This window comes from Carcharhinus amblyrhynchos, chromosome 12 (assembly GCF_965287045.1).
Source record: "Carcharhinus amblyrhynchos chromosome 12, sCarAmb.v2.hapA, whole genome shotgun sequence".
Taxonomy (NCBI): Eukaryota; Metazoa; Chordata; class Chondrichthyes; order Carcharhiniformes; family Carcharhinidae; genus Carcharhinus; species Carcharhinus amblyrhynchos.
The window spans coordinates 73,647,483-73,672,931 of record NC_137335.1 but is presented as its reverse complement, the minus strand read 5'-3'; the positions used below and the strand labels follow the sequence as shown (position 1 = coordinate 73,672,931).

Here is a 25,449-nt window from a genome sequence, read left to right as displayed (position 1 = left end):
GCACTGGAGCGTGGTGACTAGGGGATTTTCACAGCAACTTCATCACAGTGTTATTGTAAGCCTACTTATGACACAATTAATTTTTAAAAACATATCCATTAGGTGCAAAGGCCACAATCAATGCTTTATTTTATCATTTCATTGCGTTCCTCAATTAAACATTATCAGAAGAAGGTGCCTTCCTGGCAAATATTTGCCTCGGAAAATAATTGGTGGTGGTGTGTAGAAACAGAAGTGTTTCATTGCCAAATCATTCCATAGAGCAAATAAGAACATAACATAAGAACATAAGAAATAGGAGCAGGAGTAGGCCATCTAGCCCTTCAAGCCTGCCCTGCCATTCAATAAGATCATGGCTGATCTGAAGTGGATCAGTTCCACTTTCCCTGCTTTCTCCCCATAACCCTTAATTCCCTTATCTGTCAAAAACCTATCTACCCATGACTTAAATATATTTAGCAAGGTAGCCTCCACCACTTCAACGGGCAGAGAATTCCAGAGATTCACCACCCTTTGAGTGAAGAAGTTCCTCCTCAGCTCCGATCTAAACTGCCCCCCACCTTATCTTGAGGCTGTGCCCTCTAGTCCTGCTATCCTTTCTATGCGGGAAGAATCTCTCTACCTCTACCCTATCCACCCCTTTCATTATCTTATACGTCTCTATAAGATCCCCCCTCAACCTTCTAAACTCCAACGAATACAGACCCAGTCTATTTAGTCTCTCTTCATAGTCCAACCCCCTCATTTCCGGTATCAGCCTAGTGAACCTCCTCTGCACTCCCTCCAAGGCCAAAATATCCTTGCGCAAGTGCGACCAAAACTGCACACAGTACTCCAGCTGCGGCCTCACCAGTGCCCTGTACCGTTGCAGCAAGACCTCCCTGCTTTTATATTCTATCCCTCTCGCTATAAAGGCTAGCATCCCATTCGCCTTCTTGATCACCTGCTGCACCTGCAGACTGGGTTTTTGCGATTCATGCACAAGGACCCCCAGGTCCCTCTGCACCATAGCATGCTGCAGCTTTTCGCCCTTTAAATAGTAATCCCTCCTACTATTATTTCTGCCAAAGTGGATAACCTCACACTCGCTAACATTGTACTCCATCTGCCAGTTCCTCGCCCACTCGCTCAGCCTATCCAGATCCCTCTGCAGACTTTCCACACCCTCCACGCAATTTGCTTTACCACTCATCTTCGTGTCATCAGCAAATTTTGTCACTCTACGCTCAGCCCCCTCCCCCAGATCAGCTGTATAAATGGTAAATAGCTGAGGCCCCAGCACCGATCCCTGCGGCACTCCACTAGTCACCAACCGCCAATCAGAATAGCACCCACTGATACCAACTCTCTGCTCCCTATTAGACAACCAATCCTCTATCCACGCTAACACCTTACCCCCAACTCCGTGCACCCTAACCTTCTGTAGCAACCTTTTATAACTGGAGATGACACCAATTATTAGATAATTCGGAGAACAGCTCCCATCTTGCACAAATCCAGTGAGGAAGAGAGTTGCCCCACCAACGCGAAGCAAGAAAATCAAAAGGGAAGCCATTTGATTGTGAGAAAGTCTAATTATTAATCGAGCATTTCGATAGAGTGCCAAAGGAGAGAAGAGAAAAACTCTTGCTTTAACACTATAACTCGGCATATGTTTACCACATTGTGTCCAAAAACACTCTTCCTTCCCTGTCTGAATCTCTTTTCCTCTGAAGGTGCTGACAGCCTTAACTAATTGGGCCTTCCTCATGCATGAGCCTGCAAAGTGAATGCAACCAAACCTTTCCGAACACATTGTGTGAGATAGTTCTCCACCCCCTCCCTCCCCCTGCCAAGCTGACTCTCCTGATGTTCAGGCATGAACATCTTCCTCCAGCTGTCACCGAGCCCAAACGAGAAGCATTGTGATGGCCCCGGCCAATTTCGCCCTCCCCAGCCCAAAGCTGTAGCTAATTGTAGTGTCTAACATTTAATTATTTTTAAAAGTTTGAACCAAAGTTCAAACCCCGGGTGATACAAAGCCCGGACGTTTTTGTAGAACGCATGGTGAAAGGTCTCGGACAAACAGTGTTATTGCCAGGATGAAGCACAGCAATGGGACTTCACAATGACATGGTGGCACACCAGCCACATGGCATTCTTCCCATCGTGATGGGAGTGGTTGTCGTGAACAGGGCAGTGAGTTCTTTCATAGAACGCTGAGCTTCCTTCTAAAATCACGAGTAGAAATCCAAATCCATTCAGCTGAAATGTTGAGAATTGAAAGAAAGGCTTAAAAGCATGAGAGCATTAGGAATAGGCCACTCAGCCCTTCTAACCTACTCTGCCATTCGAAAAGATCATAGAATCCCAACACTGCAGAAGAGGCCATTTGACCCATCTGTATCGACTCTCTGACAGGGAATCTTACCCAGGCCCTCTTCCCTGCCGTATTCCCGGAACCCTGTGTGTTTCCCAAGGCTAATCCATCTAACCTACACAACTCAGGACACTCAGGGGCAATTTTCTTCTCAAAGAGGCCCCACAGCAGTGTGCGTGGTTTGCTTTATTAATGCAAAATACTTCATTTTAAGATATTTCTGCCTATGTAACTAACTATGCTAAGCCTTAAAGCTAACTTTGCCACATTTTAAAACTGAATTGGCAAGCCAGGATTAGTTTAGAAGCTGACTGCATTCTTTGAAAATACAATGGTAGCAGAAACAGTTTTCTCATAAGCCAAAATAAAGCCTTCATGGCCACAGCTGCAAACTGTTTATGAAAGTTAGAGACACTGCCTATACCAAGTAAATTCATAACACAGATAACCCAAAAGTTATAATGCTCTCTATAGCTACATGTGGGCAGTGCAAGGTTTGGACCGAGTCTATATCAAGACTAGCTTTTGCTGGTAACTCTATCTTTCTCTATCTCTCTCTTCCAATAAATCAGTTTCTTTGCTTTCTGTAATGGGTTCATTTCAAATGCTGCTCAATAAAACTTCGTATCAGTGCTGTCTATGTCTATTCTGAGGAATGAATGGATCTGACAAGCAGTAACCAGTTGCGATGCGTTTCCATTCCCAAGGCTGGTTCACGATGCCAGCAGCCTCTTCGATAAATGTTCCTGTATCCTACCTTGTAGATGTCTCCCCTCTAACCCAGCCCCAGTAACCCACAGTGCAAAGTAATCAATGTCAAAAGGAGACATGGGAATTTGGGTTTCAGCAAGCTGGCAATAATGCAGAAAACAGGACGACAAGAAAAATTAAACTAAAACACCTGACAATCTAGTATAAGTTTAAAGTTAGAGCACAGTATTCAATTCCAGACATTTGAACAGAAACTACTTTCCTTCGATGTGCCTTAAATCAAATGCAGTCATAGAACCAGAGAATCCCTGCAGTGCAGAAGCCATTCAGCCCATCGAGTATGCACTGACTCTGACAGAGTATCTTACCCAGGCATTCTCTCTTATCCCTGTGACTCCATACATTTACCAGGGCTAAAAGCTCATCCAAAAGATCAGCCATGATTTCATTGAATGGCAGAACAAGCACGAGGGGCCTAATGTCCTACTCCTGCTCCTAATCTTATGCTCCATAGAACACAGAACATAGAACATAGAACACGACAGCACAAACAGGCCCTTCGGCCCACAAGTTGCGCCGATCACATCTATACCTACTAAACCATAGACTTATCTATAACCCCCAATCCCATTAGATCCCATATACTCATCCAGAAGTCTTTTAAAAGACCCCAGCGAGTTTGCCTCCACCACCACCGATGGCAGCTGATTCCATTCACTCACCACCCTCTGAGTGAAAAACTTACCCCTAGCATCTCCTCTGTACTTGCTTCCCTGCACCTTAACTCTGTGTCCATCTACACAACTTGGGATGCTAAGGCGTAATTTAGCATGGTCAATTTACCTAACCTGCTCATCTCTGGGCTGTGGGAGGAAACCAGAGAACCTGGAAAAAACCCACACAGGTATGGGAGAATGTGTAGGCTTCACACAGACAGTGACCTGAGCCAGGAATCAAACCTGGGTCCCTGGCACTGTGAGGCAGCAATGCTGACCAACGTGCCACCTTTTCCCCCAGAATTTTCCCACTTGATTAGGGCAGGAGGGTTGGAGTGAGCACTATGGACTCAAGAGTTGGACTGTTTACACCTCGGTGAACAATTCGGCAAAATGTTCATCTAGTGTAGCAGCTGTCCAGCTGTTCAGTGACATGATCCACCACAGTCCTTTAATAGCACACTGCAGCTGCATCCTGGTAGAACATACATTACGCTGGCTCAGGCACTCAGCAGGTCAAACCAGGAAGTGCCTTTACTAATAGAAACATAGAAGGTAGGAGGAGGAGAAGGCCATTTGGCCCTTCGAGTCTGCTGTGCCATCATCACAATCATAGCTGATCATCCAGCTCAATAGCCTCAATAATGTTAGTTGATCTCAGTGGGGGAAGTATTTAGATGTTACAATTGGCCCTTAGTGGGTTCAGAAGGAAGGAGTGACCCTGCCATTGATTGCTACCTAGTGATCTTCACATTCATATACTGCCTGATTATACAGCCATAGAGGTTTACAGCATGGAAACAGGCCCTTCGGCCCAACTTGTCCATGCTGCCCTTTTTTTTGAACCTAAGCTAATCCCAATTGCCCGCATTTGGCCCATATCCCTCTATACCCATCTTACCCATGTAACTATTTAAATGCTTTTTGAAAGACAAAATTATAGAGCTGCATCACAATGTATTAACATGAATTACTTTTGGAGTGCAGTAACAATTATGGAGATTAATTTAGGCATTTTCCGCTACCAGCTATATCCAAGGAACAGCAGCGAGATAAGTTATCATTTTTTAAATTATTTTCTGGGATGTGGGCTTCACTGGCAAGGCCAGCAGTTACCAATCCCTAATTGCCCTTGAACTGAGTGGCAGTTATGAGTCAACCCCATTGCTGTGGCTCTGGAGTCTCATGTAGGTCAAACCAGATAAGGACTGCAGATTTCCTTCCCTAACGGACATTAGTGAACCAGGTGGGTTTTTACAACAATTGACAATGGTTTTCATGGTCATCCAGATTTATATCCATCACTGCTGACTCACAATGACAGGGATAGGGTTCCATTCCTGCTTGGGTCACTGTCTGTGCAGAGTCTGCACATTCTCCCTGTGTCTACGTGGGTTTCTTCCAGTTTCCTCCCACAACCTGAAAGACATGCTGATTAGGTGCATTGATCCAAACAGGCACCAGAGTGTGACAACTAAGGGAATTTCGCAGGAACTTTTTTGTAGTGTTAATGTAAGCCTCACTTGTGACTAATAAATAGACTTTTAATTCCAATTTCACCATCTGCTATGATGGGATTTGAACCCTGATCCCCAGAGCATTACTCTGGCTTTCTGGATTAACAGCCGAGCAATAATACCACTTCGCCACCACTTTCCCAAAGGAGATGATAAGACAAGACATTGAATATTGCAAGTGAAGAGATTCCAATCAGCAATTAATCCCTTTCACTGCTCGCTTGCAACACGCAAGACTTCCAGGTATGGAATCTGGGAGACTTACAACATAGAAACTAACCTTGGAAGGAAGATCCAGATGAAGTTTGGGGCAGGGGGCCTTCTGGAGCCTGTCCTCCGGTGTAAAACTTCTGACTGTAATATTTGGGTTTGAAGGTGAACTGTTGGGTTTGACCTCGCTGTACAAGCATCATCAGTGGCTGTGATGGTAAAGGCATCAAGCTGAGAGAGAAGGACACCAATGAGAGTCATTCAGTAAAAATAAAATCTGCAACACAGTCACCATGAAACACAACCATCAAAAGCCATCGTTTGAAAAAGGTCAAAAACAGAATTGATTTATACAGCACAGAATCATGAAATGGTTATCGTACAGAAGAAATCTATTCTGCCCATTGTGCCCACGCCAGCTCACTGCAAGAGCAACTCAGCTAGTCCAACTACCCCCATTCCCTTCCCTGTAGCTTCGGGGGGAGACAATGGCGTTGTGGTAATGTCTCTGGAATAGTAATCCCCAGGGCCGGGCTAATGATCTGAAGACCTGGATTCAAATCCCACCATGGCAGCAAGTAACAGCGTACGGGGTGCAAGTGGGCACTTAATATTCCCCTTAATCGCTTACCTGCCCAACAGGTTCAATGAAGGAGGGCATGCCAGGAGCTCAGTACATTTGTGCAAAAGATAAGACATTTCCAACAATCTTCCCCTTCAAGTACCAAGCGGATAATCCCTCTTGGCCTCCTCCTGAGGTCCCCAGCAGCAAAGCTATCACTGTTCAGCTGATTCGATTCACTCTGCGTGATATCAAAAAATGGCTGAAGGCACGGGATACTTCAAAGACTATGGGCCCTGACAATATTCCAGCAATAGTACTCCAGTACTTGTGCTCCTGAACTTGCCACACCCCTAGCCAAGCTGTTCCAGTACAGCTACAACACTGGCGTAAACCCGGCAACGTGGAACATTGCCCAGGTAAGTCCTGCACACAAGATACAGGACAAAACCAACCTGGCAAATTACCGCCCATCAGTGTACTCTCGATCATCAATAAAGTGAAGGAGTGTGTCATCAACAGTGCTATCAAATGGCACTTACTCAGCAATAAGCTGTTCTTGGATGCTCAGTTTGGGTTCCGCCAGAGCCACTCAGCTCCTCACCCCATTACAGCCTTGGTTCAAACATGGACAAAAGAGCAGAATTCCAGGGATGAGGAAAGAGTGACAGCCCTTGACATCAAGGCCGCATTTGATCAAGAATAGCTTCTAGGAGCCCCAACAAAATTTAAGTCAATGGAAATCAGGGAGCAAACTCTCCACTGTCTGGAGTCATACCTGGCAAAGATCCTGAAGGGCATGGGCAGGGTAAATAGTGAGAAAGTGCTCCCTCTCAGGAGGACATCGAGAACATAGGCTACAGATTCTGAACAACAGGCAAAAGAAGTAGAAAGGATGTGAGGAAAACATGCAGAGAGTGGTTGAAGTCTGGAATGAACTTCCCAAGAGGGTGGCGAAGGCAGGTTTAATCCGGATATGCAAATGGGAATTGCTATGTGAAAGGAAAGAATGTTTATGACTAAACATTCTCATGTCTATTTATTAGCGTCACAAGTAGGCTTACATTAACACTGCAATGAAGTTACTGTGAAAATCCCAAGTGGCCACAATCCAGCAACTGCCCTGGTACACTGAGGGAGAATTTAGCATGTTCATGGTTACAGGGATAAGGCAGGGAAGCGGGACTAAGTAGAATGCCCTTTCAGAGAGTCTGTGCAGACTCAAAAGGCCGACTGTCTCCTACCAGGATGGCTGAGTGGTTAAGACGTTAGACTTAAGATCCAATGGACATATGTCCGTGTGGGTTTGAACACCACTTCTGGTAAATGGATTTTTAATTCTTTGCCGCAGATGGCTTGTCATTGAGTATCTTTAAGACGGAGATAGATGGGTTCTTGATTAATAAGGGAATCAGAAGTTATGGGAAAAAGGCAGGAGAGTGGGGATGAGAAAAATATCAGCCATGATTGAATGGCGGAGCAGACTCGATGGGCCAAATGGCCTCATTCTGCTCCTATGTATTATGGACTTACGGTCCATACAAATGGTTTCCTGCACTGTGAAGGTGTTCTGACCCCTTATTTTTAAACAGAGGCCCTGGGTTCTATAATCTCCCGCAAGAGAAAATGGGACTCTCCCGTTACCAAGTGTAGATTTTATTTGCCTTAATGCAGTAAAAAGCTTGAACCGAATCGAATGAAATTATTCAATAAAGGAGCCGCATTCATTATAAATTGTTTTTGCAAAGCTTCTTGATCTGTTAGATATAGATCACAAACAGTATAGGCACAGGAAGAGTAATCTACAACTTAGGTCCCACGACAAAGCAGCATCGCTACTGAGTGAATTACAGTCAGAATTAAAAGTGAGAGCATAAATCACACTCCACAGATCCTCACCATGTTTATATAACACAAGACAAGTCGTAAAGCTGATGAAAGTCAGGTGGCAGTGTTCATCTGATATGAATGTGAGCTTTCCGGAATGCTCCTGTCAGTGCAGAATGTTATATTTGTGCCACATTTGGACTGTCCGTCATGGTGCTGTTATCACTGAGACACCACACAGTGGTCAGCACTGCTGCCTCACAGCGCCAGGAACCCAGGTTCGATTCCCGGCTTGGGTCTGTATGGAGTCTGCATGTTTTCCCCATGTCTGCGTGGATTTCCTCAGGTGCTCTGGTTTCCTCCCACAGTCCAAAAGACGTGCAGGTTTGGTTCATTGGCTAAATTCTCCCTCAGTGTACCTCAACAGGAGTGTGGCAACTAGGGGATTTTCACAGTAACTTCAGTGCAGTGTTAATGTAAGCTTACTTGTGACATTAATAAATAAACTTTCTTCGAAACAGTGCCACAGAGTGGTTTACATCCACTTGAGTTGGCAGGGGCACGGGGCATGGATAGTATCTTATTCATATTATCCATCAGTGCAACACTCCCTCAGCACTGCACTGCAAAATCAGCCTGGAGAAGGCGAATCAGAATAACTTTGTCCTCCTCCAGTCAGCTGGTGAAATTAACAAGAGCAGAGCCCAGGGAGTAAGGCAGACATTTACATTGAAGAGCTAATTTTAAGCTTAACGTTTATTTATTAGTGTCACCTGTAGGCTTACATTAACACTGCAATGAAGTTACTGTGAAAGTCCCCTGGTTGTCACACTCTGGCGTCTGTTCGGGTACACCGAGGAAGAATTTAGCATGACCAAAGCGCCTAACCAGCACGTCTTTCGGACTGTGGGAGGAAACTGGAGCGCCTGGAAGAAACCCACGCAGACACCGGGAGAATGTGCAGACTCCGCACGGACAGTTATCCAAGCCGGGAATCAAACTGGGGTCCCTGGCATAGTGAGACAGCAGTGCTAACCACTGTGCTGCCTTCGCTTAGCTTGTGCACCAAGGTTAGGTAGCAGGGTTTGCCCGCTGGTGTGCACCAACTGTTTGGAGGCATGTGTGAGGGCGAGGGCTCCGTGAGACAGCAATCAGCCTGCCCTGCATTTTAGACCAAAGTATAAAATAGTGAACTGCACAGTGGGGGAGGAAGGGAGAGGCAAAGGAAATGTAGGGATGGATGGAGCAGAAACGCAGAGAGGCAGAGAGGTATTTTGAGAAAGGGAGGCAGGCACTTTCAATCACAGGGCCTGAAAAACGCCGGGTGTGAGAAAAATGATCCGAGAGCAGGCTGGGGAGGAAATACTGGTGTAGGTTTTCAAGTAAAGAAGCTGACATCATGATGTTCCTCTCCCCAGCGAGAATATGAATGGGGATTGCTGCCCACAACCTCCCCAGAGAATTCCAATTTCCCATTCATCACCGGAGCGGAACCAATGAGGTCACCGCAGGGGAACTTTAGACGCAGAAGCAATATTCCAAGGCTGTATCCGATCAGCGCGTTTTACAAAGACAAAACGAGGAAGGACAGTTAATTATCAAAGGCATCAGACACATCTCCTGCAGTTCGACAAGTAATACACAACTCTCTCACAGCCTTGTTTCTAATCACAATGTTGGCCAGCCAGTCAGAGCAACTAACACTGGTGGAAATACTATTAGAGATGCAGGAAAAAAACCCAGTGTAACATTGGCACAGCAGCCAGCCTCCATTCGTTCATTACTGAGCTAATTATCCCTGAACACCAGTGCACAAAGTGCTGCTGCTGCGTGTTAGAGATGATTAATTAATCCCTTTGTAGACATTCTTCGTTGGAAGCAGAAAACCACCAGGGGAAAAGTTAATTTTCATGAACCTCTCCTCGATCATTGGGGAAGATCTGTTCGCTGACCCTTGCCTGATCCTGATTTTTCCTCCATCCGTAACGGCAGGTCGATTTCCACGTTAAATGTTATTCCCTTCTTTAAGAAAAGCAACTGGAGCTCTTGGCAGGTGTCTGAGTTGCTGCAAGTTTTGTTCTCTCTGAGTTTTTGCCTTTGGTGATGTGTTGCAGCACCTGTACAAAGAGCAGACTGACCAGGAGGCCTTGCGTTGCACAGTTAGCTCCTGCATGGTGTGAACACAAGCTATTTGAGTTTTTTTCTGGTGTATCTTCACACATACACTTTTTTCCCTTTTGCGGCACACTGGGAGGGGGGAGGCAGGATTCCAGAGCTCATTAACAGCCCACTGAACCGCATTTTGAACCTTCCTTTCATCACCAACAAGTCGTGGCGTTGGACTTGAACTTCTGGCTCAGGGAGGCGATGGCCTAATGGTATTACTCCAGGCTATTAATCCAGAAACTCAGCTAATGATCTTGGGACCCGGGTTTGAATTCCACCACGGCAGATAGTGGAATTTTAATTCAATAAAAAATATCTGGAATTAAGAATCTACTGATGAACATGAAACCATTGTCAGAAAAACCCATCTGGTTCACTAATGTCCTTTAGGGAAGGAAATCTGCCGTCCTTATCTGGTCTGACCTACATGTGACTTCAATGTGAGTGCAGAGAGCATTAAGCACAGGTTAAAGAGATGTGTATTGTCTCCAGACAGGACAACTGGTGAGATTTTGCAAGTCCAGGCAAGTTGTGGGGGTTACTGATAATGTGACATGAACCCAAGATCCCGGTTGAGGCTGTCCTCATGTGTGCGGAACTTGGCTATCGACTCTGCGCTGAGCAGAGATGACCTCAACCGGGATCTTGGGTTCATGTCACACTATCTGTAACCCCCATGTCTTGCCTGGACTTGCAAAATATCACTAACCGTCCATTAATCTCATTAACCCTCTCTCCATTCACATTATCTGAACCTTTAATACTTGATTACCTGTAAAGACTCACATTCCAACCATTATTTTGTAAATTGAGTTTGTGTCTTTATAGGTCCTGTTTGTGAATAGAGCTCCCACTTACCTGACAAAGAGGCAGCACTCCAAAAGCTAGTGGCTTTTGCTACCAAATAAACCTGTTGGACTTTAACCTGGTGTTATGAGACTTCTTACTGTGTTTACCCCAGTCCAATGCCAGCATCTCCACATCATGACTACACGTGACTTCACAGCCACAGCAATCTGGTTGATTCTCAACTGACCTCAGTCAACTATAAATGTTGGCCAGCCAGCAATGACCACGTCCCACAAATGAATTTTAAAAAGGGTAGGGACGTTACCCACTGCGCCACAAGACATCCTACAGGGAACATGAGCTGTTTGAGTGCCGTCACTTTGAACATTATAGGGGTTTGATATCTAGGTTCTACTAGGCCCCATCCAGCCATTTTTGTGGAGTCAGCAAAACTACCTATCCACATGTGATGGGTAGCCAGTCAGGGTTGTTAAGAGCCTATTAAGGCCATTCATCGAAGACTGACTGGAAAAGTCCCTGGTTGTGAAGCGAGTGACAATTTGTCATAGATTTGTAAACTATTCAGGTTATTTTATTTCCGCCTGGTTTATTTCTATAAGGTTGTGATTCTCAATTTCAGCGATCAAACACATTACAGGACACAGCCCCATCTGGAGTGATCCATGGAGTCAAGGAGTTATTACAGCAGACGGGAAGCCATTCGTTGATTCCATGCCGGCTCTCTGCAGGGTAATCCAGTCAATCCCATTCCCCTGCTCTATCCCTGCCGCCCTGCAAGCTGATTTTCCCTCATAAAATCACAGAATCCCTATGGTGCAGAAAGAGGCCATTCGGTCCATTGAACCGTCAACAATCCCACCCAGGCCCTATTCCCATGTATTTACACTGCTAAAGTAAAGTTTATTTATTAGTGTAACAAGTAGGCTTACATTAACACTGCAATGAAGTTATTGTGAAAATCCTTGAGTCACCACACTCCAGGGCCTGTTCGGGTACACTGAAGGAGAATTTACCATGGCCCTTGCACCTAGCCAGCACGTTTTTCAGACTGTGGGAGGAAAGTAGAACGCTCGGAGGAAACACACATGGGCATGGGGAGAACATGCAAACTGCACACAGACAGTGGCCAAAGGCCGGAATTGAACCCGGGTCCCTGGCGCTGTGCTAACCACCGTGCCACCACGCACCCAACCAATATCTTTTCAAAGTCATAGATCATCTCTGCTTTCTTCTCTCTTGCAGCCATGGAGTTCCTGTTTGTTCCCACTTGCTGCGTAAGATCATTTGACCCCACATTCCCTCCCCCCAACCCCACCCCCCCACCCCGCCCCCATGCATCTGGCGCCCAAAGTCTTGCGTTAAATTTGTGCTTAGAATAAGCAGCACTGCGAACATGGGGCGCAGGTTCCAGAGGCTGATGACAAAAGGCCTCTGAAAGAGTTTGGAACGGAGCACTGCGTCTAGACTGAGTAAGCCAAACATGCCTGCTGCTAAAATGACATTATTGACTGAAAGTCTAAATCGTGGAAAGTAAATAGCCATTCAGAGCAGGTCTTTCCTCGGTGCTGGGAAGAAAGTAATCCTTTTCTGAAAGGGCTCTCAAAGGCCCCAGAAGATCAACTGTCTGTACACGTTCGACAGTGACACAGCTGAGAAAATGTGTAAACACGGTGTAATCTAACCTCCAAAAAATGTGCCATAATTAAGAAAGCATTTGGAGCAAAATTTATTTTTGCAGGGGTGGAAGTGGCTGATTTTGTGAAAGCACTTCTTTCGACAGCCTGCAGCCACACTGTAGACACAGCAACCTAAAGGAGGTCAACTTGGCCAGCCACCTGCTTTTTGTTTCAAACTAAAGTGTTACACTGACTGGGACGCAGTTAATGCTTTTCCATGGTTCTAATTAAGCTTTGGAGTCAATAAAACTTCTCCCAGATTGCGCTGGAACAGCTCCCTGCTCCTGGTTCCAGCAGCCGGGAATCTGAGCCAAGTTCAAAAGCAGCAAATTATTGTAATTGGCAGTTAGCAAAGAGAAGAGGGAAGAGAAGGGAAAGTGGAGGAGGAGGTATGTTCTTTAAAGTTTATTTATTAGTGTCACAAGTAGGCGTGTACATTAACGCCGCAATGAAGTTACTGTGAAAGTCCCCTAGTCGCCACACTCCAGCGCCTGTTCGGGTACACCGAGGGAGAATTTAGCACGGCCAGTGCACCTAACCAGCACGTCTTTCTGACTGTGGGGGAAAACCTCCGCCAACAGAGGGAGAACATGCAGACTTCATAGAGACAGTGACCTAAGCCAGGAATCGAATGCCTTACCCTGGCGCTGTGAGGCAGCAGTGCTAATCACTGTGCCACCAGCGAGCAATTGTTTTGGTTGCCCTGCACAGTGACGATGCGAATGCATCCAAGTGGAACTAATTTGCTGCTTTACCAGGCTAATGACCACAGTAGGGTGACACGGTGGCACACTGGTTAGCACTGCCGACTCACAACGCCAGGAACCCGAGTTCAATTCCCGGCTTTGGGTTACTGTCTGTGCGGAGTCTGCACCTTCTCCCCGTGTCCGCATCGGTTTCCTCCGGATGCTCTGGTTTCCTTCCACAGTCTGAAAGACATGCTAGTTAGGTGCATTGGCCATGCTAAATTCTCCCTCAATATACCCGAACAGACACTGGAGTGTGGCGACTAGGAGATTTTCACAATAACTTCACTGCAGTATTAATGTAAGCCTACTTGTGACACAAATAAATAAACTTAACTTACTTAAGTAATCCTTCCCCGAACATATTGCATTGTGTGGACTGACAAAGGAAACAGGTCTATAGGTATAAAAAATTACAAAATACTGAAGGGAGGTGATGGCCTAGTGGTATTATCATTAGACTAATTATCCTGAAACCCAGCTAATGTTTTGGAGACCTGGGTTCAAATCCCGCCATGACAGGTAGTGGAATGTGAATCCAATAAAAAATATCTGGAATTCAGAATCTACCGATAACTATTGCTGATTGTCAGAAAAACCCATCTGGCTCACTAATGTCCTTCTAGGAAAGGAAATCTGCTGTCCTTACCTGGTCTGGCCTACATGTGACTCCAGAGCCACAGCAATGTGGTAGACTTTCAACTGCCCTCCAAGGGCAACTAGGGATGGACAATAAATGCTGGCCAGCCAGCAAGGCCCATGTCCCACAAATGAATTTTTTAAATTCTTAACATAACTGTGAGGCTATTAGGGCTCACTGCTACTATGAATCAGATAGCTTCTGGAGTACAGATAAAAGTGGTTAAATTTGGAACTGACTGCTATGAGATCTACCCTGTGCCTCCTCTGGCTGCGCTATGACAGTACCTTGCCAAGAAACTGCATTGAAACACATGGAAGGTGTGAGTTTGCAGGACTCAGACCACTGGATACACATTAACAATGCCAGAAAAAGTGCAAGTAAATTTTTAATAGTACGGTGAGTCTCGACTGATAGCAAACAAATTCTCTGGCACTGAACCTTAACTTTTACAAGTGAGGGTCTCAATTCTTCATATTTTAATTATTGTTATTTTTAAAAAGTTTCAGTCTCTTTCGTCTGTCTGTTTGTTCCCCATCCTTTATTCCACCTTCTATACATGATTTGTCCGTACTAACTCATACCGAGAGGTTTAGATGTTGCCAGCAAGATTTTAGCCCATTGAAGATTAAGCCATGTGCACAAGATTAAGATCAGATCCTGTGCCACTCAGTCAGGATTTTTCTGGAGGCAAGTTGATGCGTGCCCTTTTCATAAGAGTGCCAGGTCCCCTGTGGAGCACACCATGCTGAAGTTACTATCTAATTACTGCAAGTTGCCACACAAAAGACAAAAGTCTGTATGTAGCGGTAGGCATAACGAACTGTAAAGCCTCTTCGTAGATCGCTAACTGAATGCCCTTACGTCAACATGCACTTACTATCTACAAAAGCTCATAATCTGGCTCCCTTACACTTGCTAAACGTGACATATATTTATACACAGGAACCCATTACCTGCAAACTAAAGGAATATGTTCAAGCATTGCAGTTTTTTTCAATTACTCAGGAGCTTGGGGGGCCTATAGTTCCCCACTGCATTCTCCATGGCAACACTCCCACCAAACAAAGTCCACTTCTGAACCAATCACCACTCGTTCATTTGAACTGCGATTGTTTGAAATTTGGTATTCTTGTGTTTGTCCTGATGAGAGCCAGATGGAAAGCTTGGGCAACATGTCTCGCTTTCCAGCAATGAAGTTTTACAAGTTGAAAGTAGATAATATGCACACGATTCGAACACATGCAAATGATATGCTTTAAGCAGAGGAAAATAATGTCCTTGGCAAGCATCTCTCTTTTGGTTTAGAGACAGAGAACAGGAACAGAAGAAACACATATCATTTTGTTCCGTGGTAATGACGCAGAGCTGGACTTCAGTTTGATGTTGGTGATTTTGCTCGCTATTTGTACACTTAAAGCTTGGCAACACGTTTTTCCACATTAACAAAGATTTCAGTCTATATCTCAAGCTGATGTGCCCTCCTATCTCTACTGCCCAATGGGGCAATGGCTGACTACTCCTTGGAGCTTCTTAATATTGAGGTGATTGAGACTAGGAAGCCATCACGCATCAAAGTCCATTGCCAACATCTTGATGCCGTTTATACTGGTGGGATTTTATGGTCCCGTCGATAGCACACCCCTGCTGTGGATTTACTGGCGTCGAGAGATATGGGAAACCTCATTGACCATGATGGAGCTGTAAGGTCCCGCCACCAGTAAGTGGCACACTGCCACCTGCCATGTGCCATGGAGGAAGAGGAGAATCCCACCTCAAAGGTGCCCTTGGTTCCTTGCTAGGGCAGTTATACACAAGTCACTTACCCCCTGTTTCCTCAGCCAAGTGACTACAATGTATTTTGGAGCCTTGCCAATGAACTTCAGTAGTTGCTTCAATTAAACCCAATCCACTGCCAACATTAGGAAAATGACTGAAAACTGATTGTATAGACTTGGTTCAGAGACACTGTTTTGTAAATTCTATCACCTTTGGGCAGCACAGTGGCACAGTGGTTAGCACTGCTGCCTCACAGCTCCAGGGAGCCGGGTTCAATTCTGGCTTTGGGTGACTGCATGGAGTTTGCACATTCTCCCCATCTCTGCATGGGCTTCCTCCGGGTGCTCTGGTTTCCTCCCACACTCCAAAGACGCGTGGGTTAGGGTGGATCGGCCATGCTAAATTGCCCCTTAGTGTCCCGAGCTGCGTACGTTAAGGCATTACAGGGGTAAATACGAGGGCTTACAGGGATCAGTTACAGAAATTGCTGTTGATGCAGGTTTGATGGGTCAAATGGCCTCCTTCTGTACTGTAGGGGCTCTGTGTATCTATGATTAATTGTGGATTTAGGAATTGAGATATATGGGCGTAAGTCCACTTGACTGATTCTGTAAAGGGATTTGAGTCAGCCTAGATATAAAGCTGCATTAAATATTTATATAAGATGCTTGATCGATCGAGTGTAAGTGTAAATAGATTCTCTGCCAGTGCAGTATGTGTAGAATTGCTCGTAGCACAATCTTAGCTAATGCTCATATGTGAAAATATATGAAATGTGAGCCCATTGTTAAATGTCTCAGTAAATTCCCAATTTTTATTAGTTTGAAAACTACTGTGCGTTTGCTTAAGAGGATAGGGTGTCTTAAAGTTTATACTTCTCAAAACGAAAGCTAAATGTACAGCAGTGAATTTAGCAACACCACTCACTGATGCAGGGCCTAAAGGACAGTCACCGCAGTCAGAATCTAATGTTGGCTACAGGTCTCTCACCTGGCCACAGGTGAACCAGTGGGAGCCCCCATTGGGAAAGGCCCACCAGAATTAACTCCCCATCAGGCGTTTTACTGGCCAGCAATTGGGATGTAGGGTCCCAGGGACGGAAATCCTTTCTCCTTGAGAACTGCAGGCCAATCAGAGGCTGGCAAATCTGCACCGCTCATTAGCGCCCTCAGGAGTTACTGGTAGTGCAGCCAGGGAAAGTATTGCTGAGGGATCATGGGCACAAGTGAGTGAGGCCTAACCACTGTGCCACCCATGTCACTGGGGTTTTTCCCCAGAGGGGAGCTGCTTCTGGACAGGGAGAGGATCCAGGAGGAAAGAGTTGAAATTGGTATTGCTACGGAACTACATGTAACAGTTAAACAATTGGGAATCACAGAATATCTTTCTATGCCTAATTTGGTAAATGGATTTTTTTTATTCATATGTGGGACATGGGCATCGTTGGCTAGCCGGCATTTATTGCCCATCCCAAGGTGCCCAAGGGCAGTTGAGAGTCAGTCTTATTGCTGTGGCTCTGGAGTCACATGTAGGCCAGGCCTGGTCAGGACAGCAGATTTCCTTCCCTAAAGGACATCAGTGAATCAGATGGGTTCTTCTGACAATTATTTCATGGTCACTAGTAGATTCTTGACTCCAGGGCTTTTTTTAAATTAAATTCAACCATTCCACCATCTGCTTTTGCAGGATTTGAACCCAGGCCCCCAGAACATCAGTTGAGCTTCTGGATTAATCATCTAGTAATGATACCACTAGGCCATTGCCTCCCCTGGATTTGGGCAGGTACTGCTTGAGTGAGATAATGAAAGCTGGCCAGTAATGGCGGAACTGTAAATCGGCACAAGTCAATGCCTTATAGGGAACCGGGAAGAAACTCAGGTGAAAAATGCAAGACCTCACCTGGAACGCACAGCTAGCAACGTTAGACAATGGGTGGTATGGTAGCACAGTGGTTAGCACAGCTACCTCACTGTGCCAGGGATCAAGGTTTGATTCCTAACTTGGGTCACCGTTTGTGCAGAGTTTGCACATTCTCCCTGTGTCTGCATGGGTTTCCTCTAGGTGTTCCGGTTTCCTCCCGCAGTCCAAACGACTTGCGGGTTAGGTGCATTGGCCATGCTAAATTCTCCCTCAGTGTAACCGAACAGGCACCAGAGTGTGGCGACTAGGGGATTTTCACAGTAACTTCATTGCAGTGTTAATGTAAGCCTACCTGTGACTAATAAATTATCTTTATCTTTGAAAATGCTAGAATCTGGCAGGTGTCCAAAGTTGCTCAGGGAACAGCTATCAGGTGTTATTTTAGTGTTTGGAGGCTTTGGGGCCATTACTCCTGCCTCCAGAGGTAAATTACCTCATTCATTTGGGCTTTCTTCCTCAGCAGGAGAGTCAGGTGAGATTCTGGGAAGGAGTTGGAACCCTGGGTGGAGGAATCGAGAGGGTCAGCAGTAACTTTCACAGGTTTCTGTGCAGCCAACTGTACAAATCATCTTGATTTTTACCAAAAAATAACCTTCTTTCAGGGAGTCGCGGCTTGGATCTCACTGTGGTGGATCCGGCCGAAACAGGCAGCTCTGTCCAATTTCCTGCAGAAAGCTTTGTATATATAAACAGACAAACTTTTGTTTCAGACAGATGTGGAGGCACTTGGGCTCTGTGCCACCATGGTGCCTCCTACCCAGCTGGCACAGATCATGGGCGGGAATTTGCATCCTGAATTTAGCATTTGAATTACGGGATCAAAAGTGGTGCATCTTCTGCCCTGTTACCTGTCTTTGTGCACACTGTGAACTAGGGCATCTTCAGCTCGATGGGCTGAATGGCCTATCCCTATTCCTCAGGCTGTGAGCCTGACCAGTCTGGATATGTCACCCATTGAGTCTACATTCTGATCTGAATGGCTATGGGGGAAACAATGGCCTAGTGGTATTATCGCTCGACTATTAATCCAGAAGCTCAGCTGATGTTCTGGGGACCCAGGTTCGAATCTTGTCCATCTCGGCAGGTGGTGGAATTTAAATTCAATAAAAAATATCTGGAATTAAGAGTTTACTGATGACCATGAAACCACAGTCGACTGTTGGAAAAACCCATCTGGTTCAGTAATGCCCTTTAGAGAAGGAAATCTGCCATCCTTACTTGGTCTGGCTTACATACTACTCCAAGCTACAGCAATGTGGTTGACTCTCAACTGACCTTGGGGCAGTTAGGGATGGGCAATAAATGTTGGCCAGCCAGCAACATCCATGTCCTGGGAATGAATTTTAAAAAATTACCTTCCAAAAAGAAAGCTGCTGGTAGCTGAACTTAAACAGAGGCCAGTAACTCCATAAACTTTAATGGAATACTTTGATGTATTTACCTTCAAGTGCTGCTGCTATCGACATTAACTTTCGCCTTTGATGCTGTTCTGAAAAATGCCTGTTCTTATCTGAGAAGAAGTACACAGAGGCTATCTGCGTCAAGTGTCGACAAATATCTTGTGGAAGCCAGCCAGGAGAGGTGCCAAGGGAAAACCCTTGAGATGTTTCCTTTTAACCTAACCGAGAACACATATCTCATCAACTAACTGGAGAATCTCACATCCTTGAGTGCAGGTGATGACCAAACTTTTGTCTTTGAGCTTGTATGGGCTTATACAGTCAAAGATCGAGCATCAACGCTTTTAAGTCAGACCAGAAAATCACGCCAGCAACCTCCCTCAAACAGACAAGCAAAACAAAATTCCAGGATCTCCAACCAACCATTCATGTTTAAGAAGTTGCCTACAATGATAATTCTTTATGTTCATTGCAATTGTCCCATCTGTAATCACCCTGACAACCATCAATCCTACTCATGTCCAGACACTGCTCAGGCATTATCCAGCATAGCATGTAATAATGGGATCAGGGGTTATGGGGAAAAGGCAGGATAATGGGGATGAGAAAAATATCAGCCGTGATTGAATGACGGAGCAGACTCGATGGGCCAAATGGCCTAATTCTGCTCCTATGTCTTATGGCCTTATGGGCTGTTTTCACTTACAATTTTGCATTGTCGACAATTCATTTCAGTGATTTTTCTAATTCTATGAGGGGTCCATTTTAAACCAGTTCAGCAGCAATGATTCCAGGGATTTAGAGGGGAACACCAGTTTGTTACTCCGCCAGGAAGTACCGAGGATTAGAGGGACCCGGGGGAGGAGAGGGGTAGGGGAATGTCCATAGATTCCTGAGGCAGCAGGACAGGTGGATCAGGTGGTTATCAAGGCACATGGGATACTGCCTTTATTAGCCGAGACATTGAATATAAGAACAGGAAGGGTTTTATGGAACTGAAATGCTCGTTAGGACACAGCTCGAGTACCATGTGCCGTTCTGGTCGCCACACTATAGGAAGGATGCGATTGCACTGGAAAGGGTGCTGAGGAAATTCACCCAGGGTGTTATTTCAGCAATGAAGAGAGGCTGCTTAGGCTGGGGTTGTTTTCCTTAGAGCAGAGAAGGCTGAGGGGGAATTGACTGAGGTGCACAGAATGATGAGGGACATAGATGGGGTAGATGAGGAGAAACCTTTCCCCTTATTGATTAATAACCACGGGACACAGATTTAAGTTAAGGAGGAGGAGTTTTGGAGGGGTTTTGTGGAAAAGCTTTCAGGAATAACTTTGAGGATAAGCTGTGGGAGTCTGGGACTCACTGCCTGAAATGGTGGTAGTAGCGGGAACTCTCAACATTTAAGAAGCAGTAAGATGAGCAGTTGAAATGCCATAGCATACAAGGTTATGGACCAACTGCTGGAAAATGGGATTAGAATAAATAGGTGCTTGATAGCTGGTGCAGACACGATGGGCCAAAGGGCCTCTTTCTGTGCTGGAAAACGCGATGAAAAGGCTGTAAAACCAGAAATACACCCAATCCCAGGGTCAAATTGTCCCCGATTCCCACCCATTCTTTGTTCACATTTCACCTCATTCCACAGTGGCCTTTCCCCAGTAGGAAAATGACAAGACCCAGCACAGCACAGGATGGGACGTAGCGGTACAGGGACAGGAAAGGTGTCCTGACAGTGAGAGGGTCTCAATGCTCCACCACTACACAGCCCAAGGCACTGGGGAGGCAATGGCCTAAAGGCAGCATGATAGCACAGTGGTTAGCACTGCTGCCTCACAGCGCAAAGGACCCGGGTTCAATTCCTGGCTTGGATCACTGTCTTTTCAGAGTCTGCACGTTCTCCCTGCATTGATATGGGTTTCCTCCGGGTGTCCTGGTTTCCTCCCAGACATGCAGGTTAGGTGTGCTGACCATGCTAAATTCTCCCTCAGTGTAACCCGAATAGGCGCCAGAGTGTGGCAGTAGGGGATTCTCACAGTAATTTCATTGCCAGGTTAATGTAAGCCTACTTGTGACACTAACAAATAAATAAATTTAGGTATTATCACTAAACTATTAATCCAAAAATTCGGCTGATGTTTTGGGGACCCAGGTTCAAATCCTGCCATGGCAGATGGTGAACTTTGAATTCAATAAAAAAAATCTGGAATTAAGAATCTACTGATGACCATCAAACCATTGTCGATTGTCGGGAAAACCCAACTGGTTCACTAATGCCCTTTCAGGAAGGAAATCTGCCATCCTTACCAGGTCTGGCCTACATGTGACTCCAGAGCCACAGCAATCTGGTTGTCTCTCAACTGCCCTCAGGCAACTAGAGATGGGCAATAAATGCTGGCCAGCGATGCCCATGTTCCACAAATGAACATTTTAAGAATAATTGGATTCTCAAAGTGGGGGACCCTGTCACTACTGTTTTTACCTTATCATAGAATCCCTACAGTTCAGAAGGAGGCCACTTAGCCCATTGAGTCTGCACCGACCACAATCCCATCAAGGCCCTATCCCCATAACCCCATGCTTTTACCCTAGCTAGTCCACCTAAACACTAAGGGGCAATTTAGCATGGCCAATCCACCTAACGCACACATCTTTGGACTGTAGGAGGAAACCAGAGCACCGGAAGAAACTTATGCAGACGCAGGGAGAACATGCAGACTCCACACACACACTGACCCAAGCCAGGAATCGAACCCTGGTCCCTGGAGCTGTGAGGCAACAGTGCTAACCACTGTGCCGCCCCTCATGTATTGATGGTTCAAGATGGCTGGAATAATCATCATGTCAAGCAGTTAGTGCCAAGATATTTAGTGGGATCCTGTCATGTGTAACAACACAGGATAATCAGGAGGGAAAGCTGCTTCTATTCAGATGTGGACATAAAAGGAATGGTTCTGCAAGGCTGTGCTCTTGTCAGGCATGTAACTGATTTTTCCACAATTTGTTCTGCGCTCACTGACAGAATTCCCCGAAGGGCAATAAATATAGAAGTGCGCTGTGAGTCAAAAAGTGATTTGCTATATTTGGCACTTTTTATGTTTACAAACTGCAATTAAATAGAACAAGGGACACATTATTTACAGATAACAGTTATTCAGATAAGCAATTAACTCATTAGCTTCATTTGAATGGGGAGCTTGTACAGAACTGTACCCAAAATATATTTTCCTCCTTTTCCCCCAAATTCAATTGGAATAATCATCAAAGATTTTGGCTCTTTGTCTTGCCTGTCACCTTGCTTCCACCTGGAACTCAATCCCAGGGGTACTTGCCCTTCAACCAGACTCAAAAATCAAACTTAAGACCATAGAAATATGGAAGGACAAACTTAGTCCATTGGAGAGAAGAATGTCTGCCTGATCTTCCACAACTGTGGCAACCCCAATGCTGTCTCAAGAACAACAACTTGGAATACATAGCACCCTTACAGTAGCAAGTGGCAAGTAACATTCACAACACACAAGTGCCGGGCAGTGACCATCTCCAAGAAGACAGGATCTAATCATCGCACCTTGCCATTACCATCACTGAATCCCCCACTATCAATATCCTGGGGTCACCACTGACCAGAAACTAAAGTGGACCAGCCATATAAACTAAATTGGACAAGCCACTGAGAAGGTCAAATGGTAGGCATCATGCGATGAATAATACACCTCCTGACGACGCCACACCCGCTCCCCACCCCCCCCAACCAGCCCCCTCAGCAAACGCCTGTCCACCATCAACACAGCACAAATCAGGAGTATGGTCAAATATTCTCCACTTGGCTGGATGAGTGCAGCTCCAACAATTCTCAAGAAGCTCAACTCTATCCAAGATAAGGCAACCCGCTTGATTGGTACCCCTCCCACCAACATTCAATCCCTCCGCCACTGACGAACGGTGGTAGCCATGTGTATGATCTACAAGATGCATTACAGGAATTCACCAAGGTTCCTTAGGCAGCACCTTCCAAGCCCACAACCGCTACCACATAGAAGGACAACAGCAGTAGATACCTAAGAATGCCATCACCTGGAGGTTCCCCTCCCAGCCACTCACCATCCTGACTTGGAAATATATCACCGTTCCTTCGCTGTCGCTGGGTCAACATCCCTCCCTAACAGCACTGTGGGTGTACCTACAGCTCCAGGACTACAGAGGTTCAAGAAGGTAGCTCACCATCACCTTCTCAAGGGCAATTAGGGATGGGGAATAAATACTGGCCTAGCGAGCGATGTCCACATCCTGTAAAATTAATGAAAAAATATTCACATGGACTTCTGAGGAGCCAAAGAAGCAAAATCCACCAACTCCACAAGACGAAGTTCAGAAAGATGGTCAAATGTTTGGTCAAAGGGGTAGATTTTAAGACCGTCTTAAGAAGATGAGGGGGCGACAAGGTTGGGGGGGGTGGTGGTTGCAGAGATTTAGAGAGAGTATTCCGGAGTTTAGTGCCTAGGCAGCTGAAGATATGGCCACCCATGTTGGAGCAGTTAAAATGAGGATGCTTAGAAGGCCAAAATGAAATGAGTACCAGGAAGAGATTACAGAGTTAGGGATGGGTGAGGCACTGAAGGAACGATTCAGAACAGACCAAAACCAATGATACATCAGAAACTTTGTTCTTCAGTGAAATAATATATTACAACGAATAGTGACTTATAGTGAATCCCTATTCTAGTCTAGCGAGTATTCCTTAAACTCCCTCATCCAATAGAATTTCTGGAAGTCTCATGGAGGCAGCATTGGGACCGATGTCCTCGTCTGCAGCTGAAATCAGTTACTGACCCGTCAGATTAACTCCTCCATGGTGCTCCTATCCCAATGGCTATGAAAATAACTGAGGGACCATGGGGATCATCACTTGTCACTGGGCACAACACCCCTTCATTCCGAATTTCAAAACGGGATTCTCCATTGCTCAGGAAGTGGGGAGTGAATGTTACAGAGGTTGGCTTCAGGGGCAACCGAGGCAACATTCTCTCTTCCACCTTCTTCCATTGGGAAAAAGATTCAGAAGTCCGAGGTCACGTACCAACCGACCCAAGAACAGTTTCTTCCCTGCTGCTGTCAGACTTTTGAATGGATTTACCTTGCATTAAGTTGATCTTTCTCTACACCCTATGACTGTAGCACTATATGCTGCACCCTCTCCTTCTCCTCCATGTACTCTATGAATGGTATGCTTTGCCTGAATTGTGCACAAGGAACAATACTTTTCACTGTATCCCAATACATGTGACAATAATAAATCAAAACAATTTTTTTTAAATGGTTAAATATGATCCAGAATACGTTGCCCGCTCATGGTGGGGGGGGGGGGGGGGGGGGGGGGGGCAGTGCCGTCACCCCCATGCTTTTACCCCCAGCAAATCACCACCAAAAAAAAACCAGCACAGGGTTTTAATCTTCCAGATTCCCAACACCATCCCAGAGATCCAACATCACACCTCACACACAAATAGGCTTGTGGTCAGGAAAACAGTCCAACAGACATTGGCTATTTGCTTCCTCACTTTCTGCCAGAACGTTATTAAGTGAATAAATATTTGCAGAGCTCGGCATTTTTAACTTTGGAAAGTTACCATTAAAATCAAGAGTTTACAGGGTACAGTACGCATTGCCTTGGTGTGTTTATTCAATCTATAATTCATTAGCCACCTCTATCGACCTCAGTAACTCAAACAGCACTATTATACTAATAATAAAAGCTAAAGTGCTGTGGATTCTGGAAACCTGAAATAAAAATGCTCAGCAGAATTCTGTGTGGAGGGAGAAACAAAGTTAGTGCTTTCAGTTCATACAACTATCAAATCTGTGCAATGTAGAAGGAGGCCAGTCGGCCCATCCAGTCCACCCTGACTCTCCAAAAGAGCATCTTACCCAGGCCACCCACCCTTCGCCCCATCTCCATAACCCCACGCACTTGGCATGGCCAATCAGCCTAACCGACACATCGTTGGGCTGTGGGAGGAAACCTACGCAGACATGGGGAGAACATGCAAATTGCAGACAGGCAGTGACCCAAGCTGGGAATCGAACCCAGGTCCCTGACACTGTGAGACTGCAGAGCTAACTACTGTACCAACATGCTGCCACTTCTTTAGAACACTCAGTGCCTGACTGACGTACCCAACATCAAGATGAAGGGTATCCATTGGCAACCATCCTCCTGCCCTTGCTTCTGAACCTCTCGTCCGTGCCCCCCCCCCCCCCCCCCCACCTCCCGTCTATTCTGCGATCCCTCACCCACTCTTCCTTACTCATCCACCCACCTACCGTGGCTTTGGTTGCTCACTGATTCTGGCACTCTGTTGGGTAAATTACTGAAAGCTACAACTGCTCCCCCTTCCCCGCATCCCCCCCCCACC

At 45.7% G+C, this 25,449-nt stretch overlaps 1 protein-coding gene across 6 annotated transcripts in view; it reads right to left on the bottom strand.

The window, feature by feature from the left end:
- Positions 1–25,449, bottom strand: part of ltbp1 (latent transforming growth factor beta binding protein 1) — a 331,204-nt gene that overhangs the window by 251,466 nt on the left and 54,289 nt on the right. For all 6 annotated transcript variants that reach the window (XM_080200719.1, XM_080200720.1, XM_080200722.1 and 3 more), the window contains exon 4: positions 5,584–5,744. In XM_080200719.1, the coding sequence (XP_080056845.1) occupies positions 5,584–5,744 (161 nt within the window). The remainder of the gene's footprint in view (positions 1–5,583; positions 5,745–25,449) is intronic.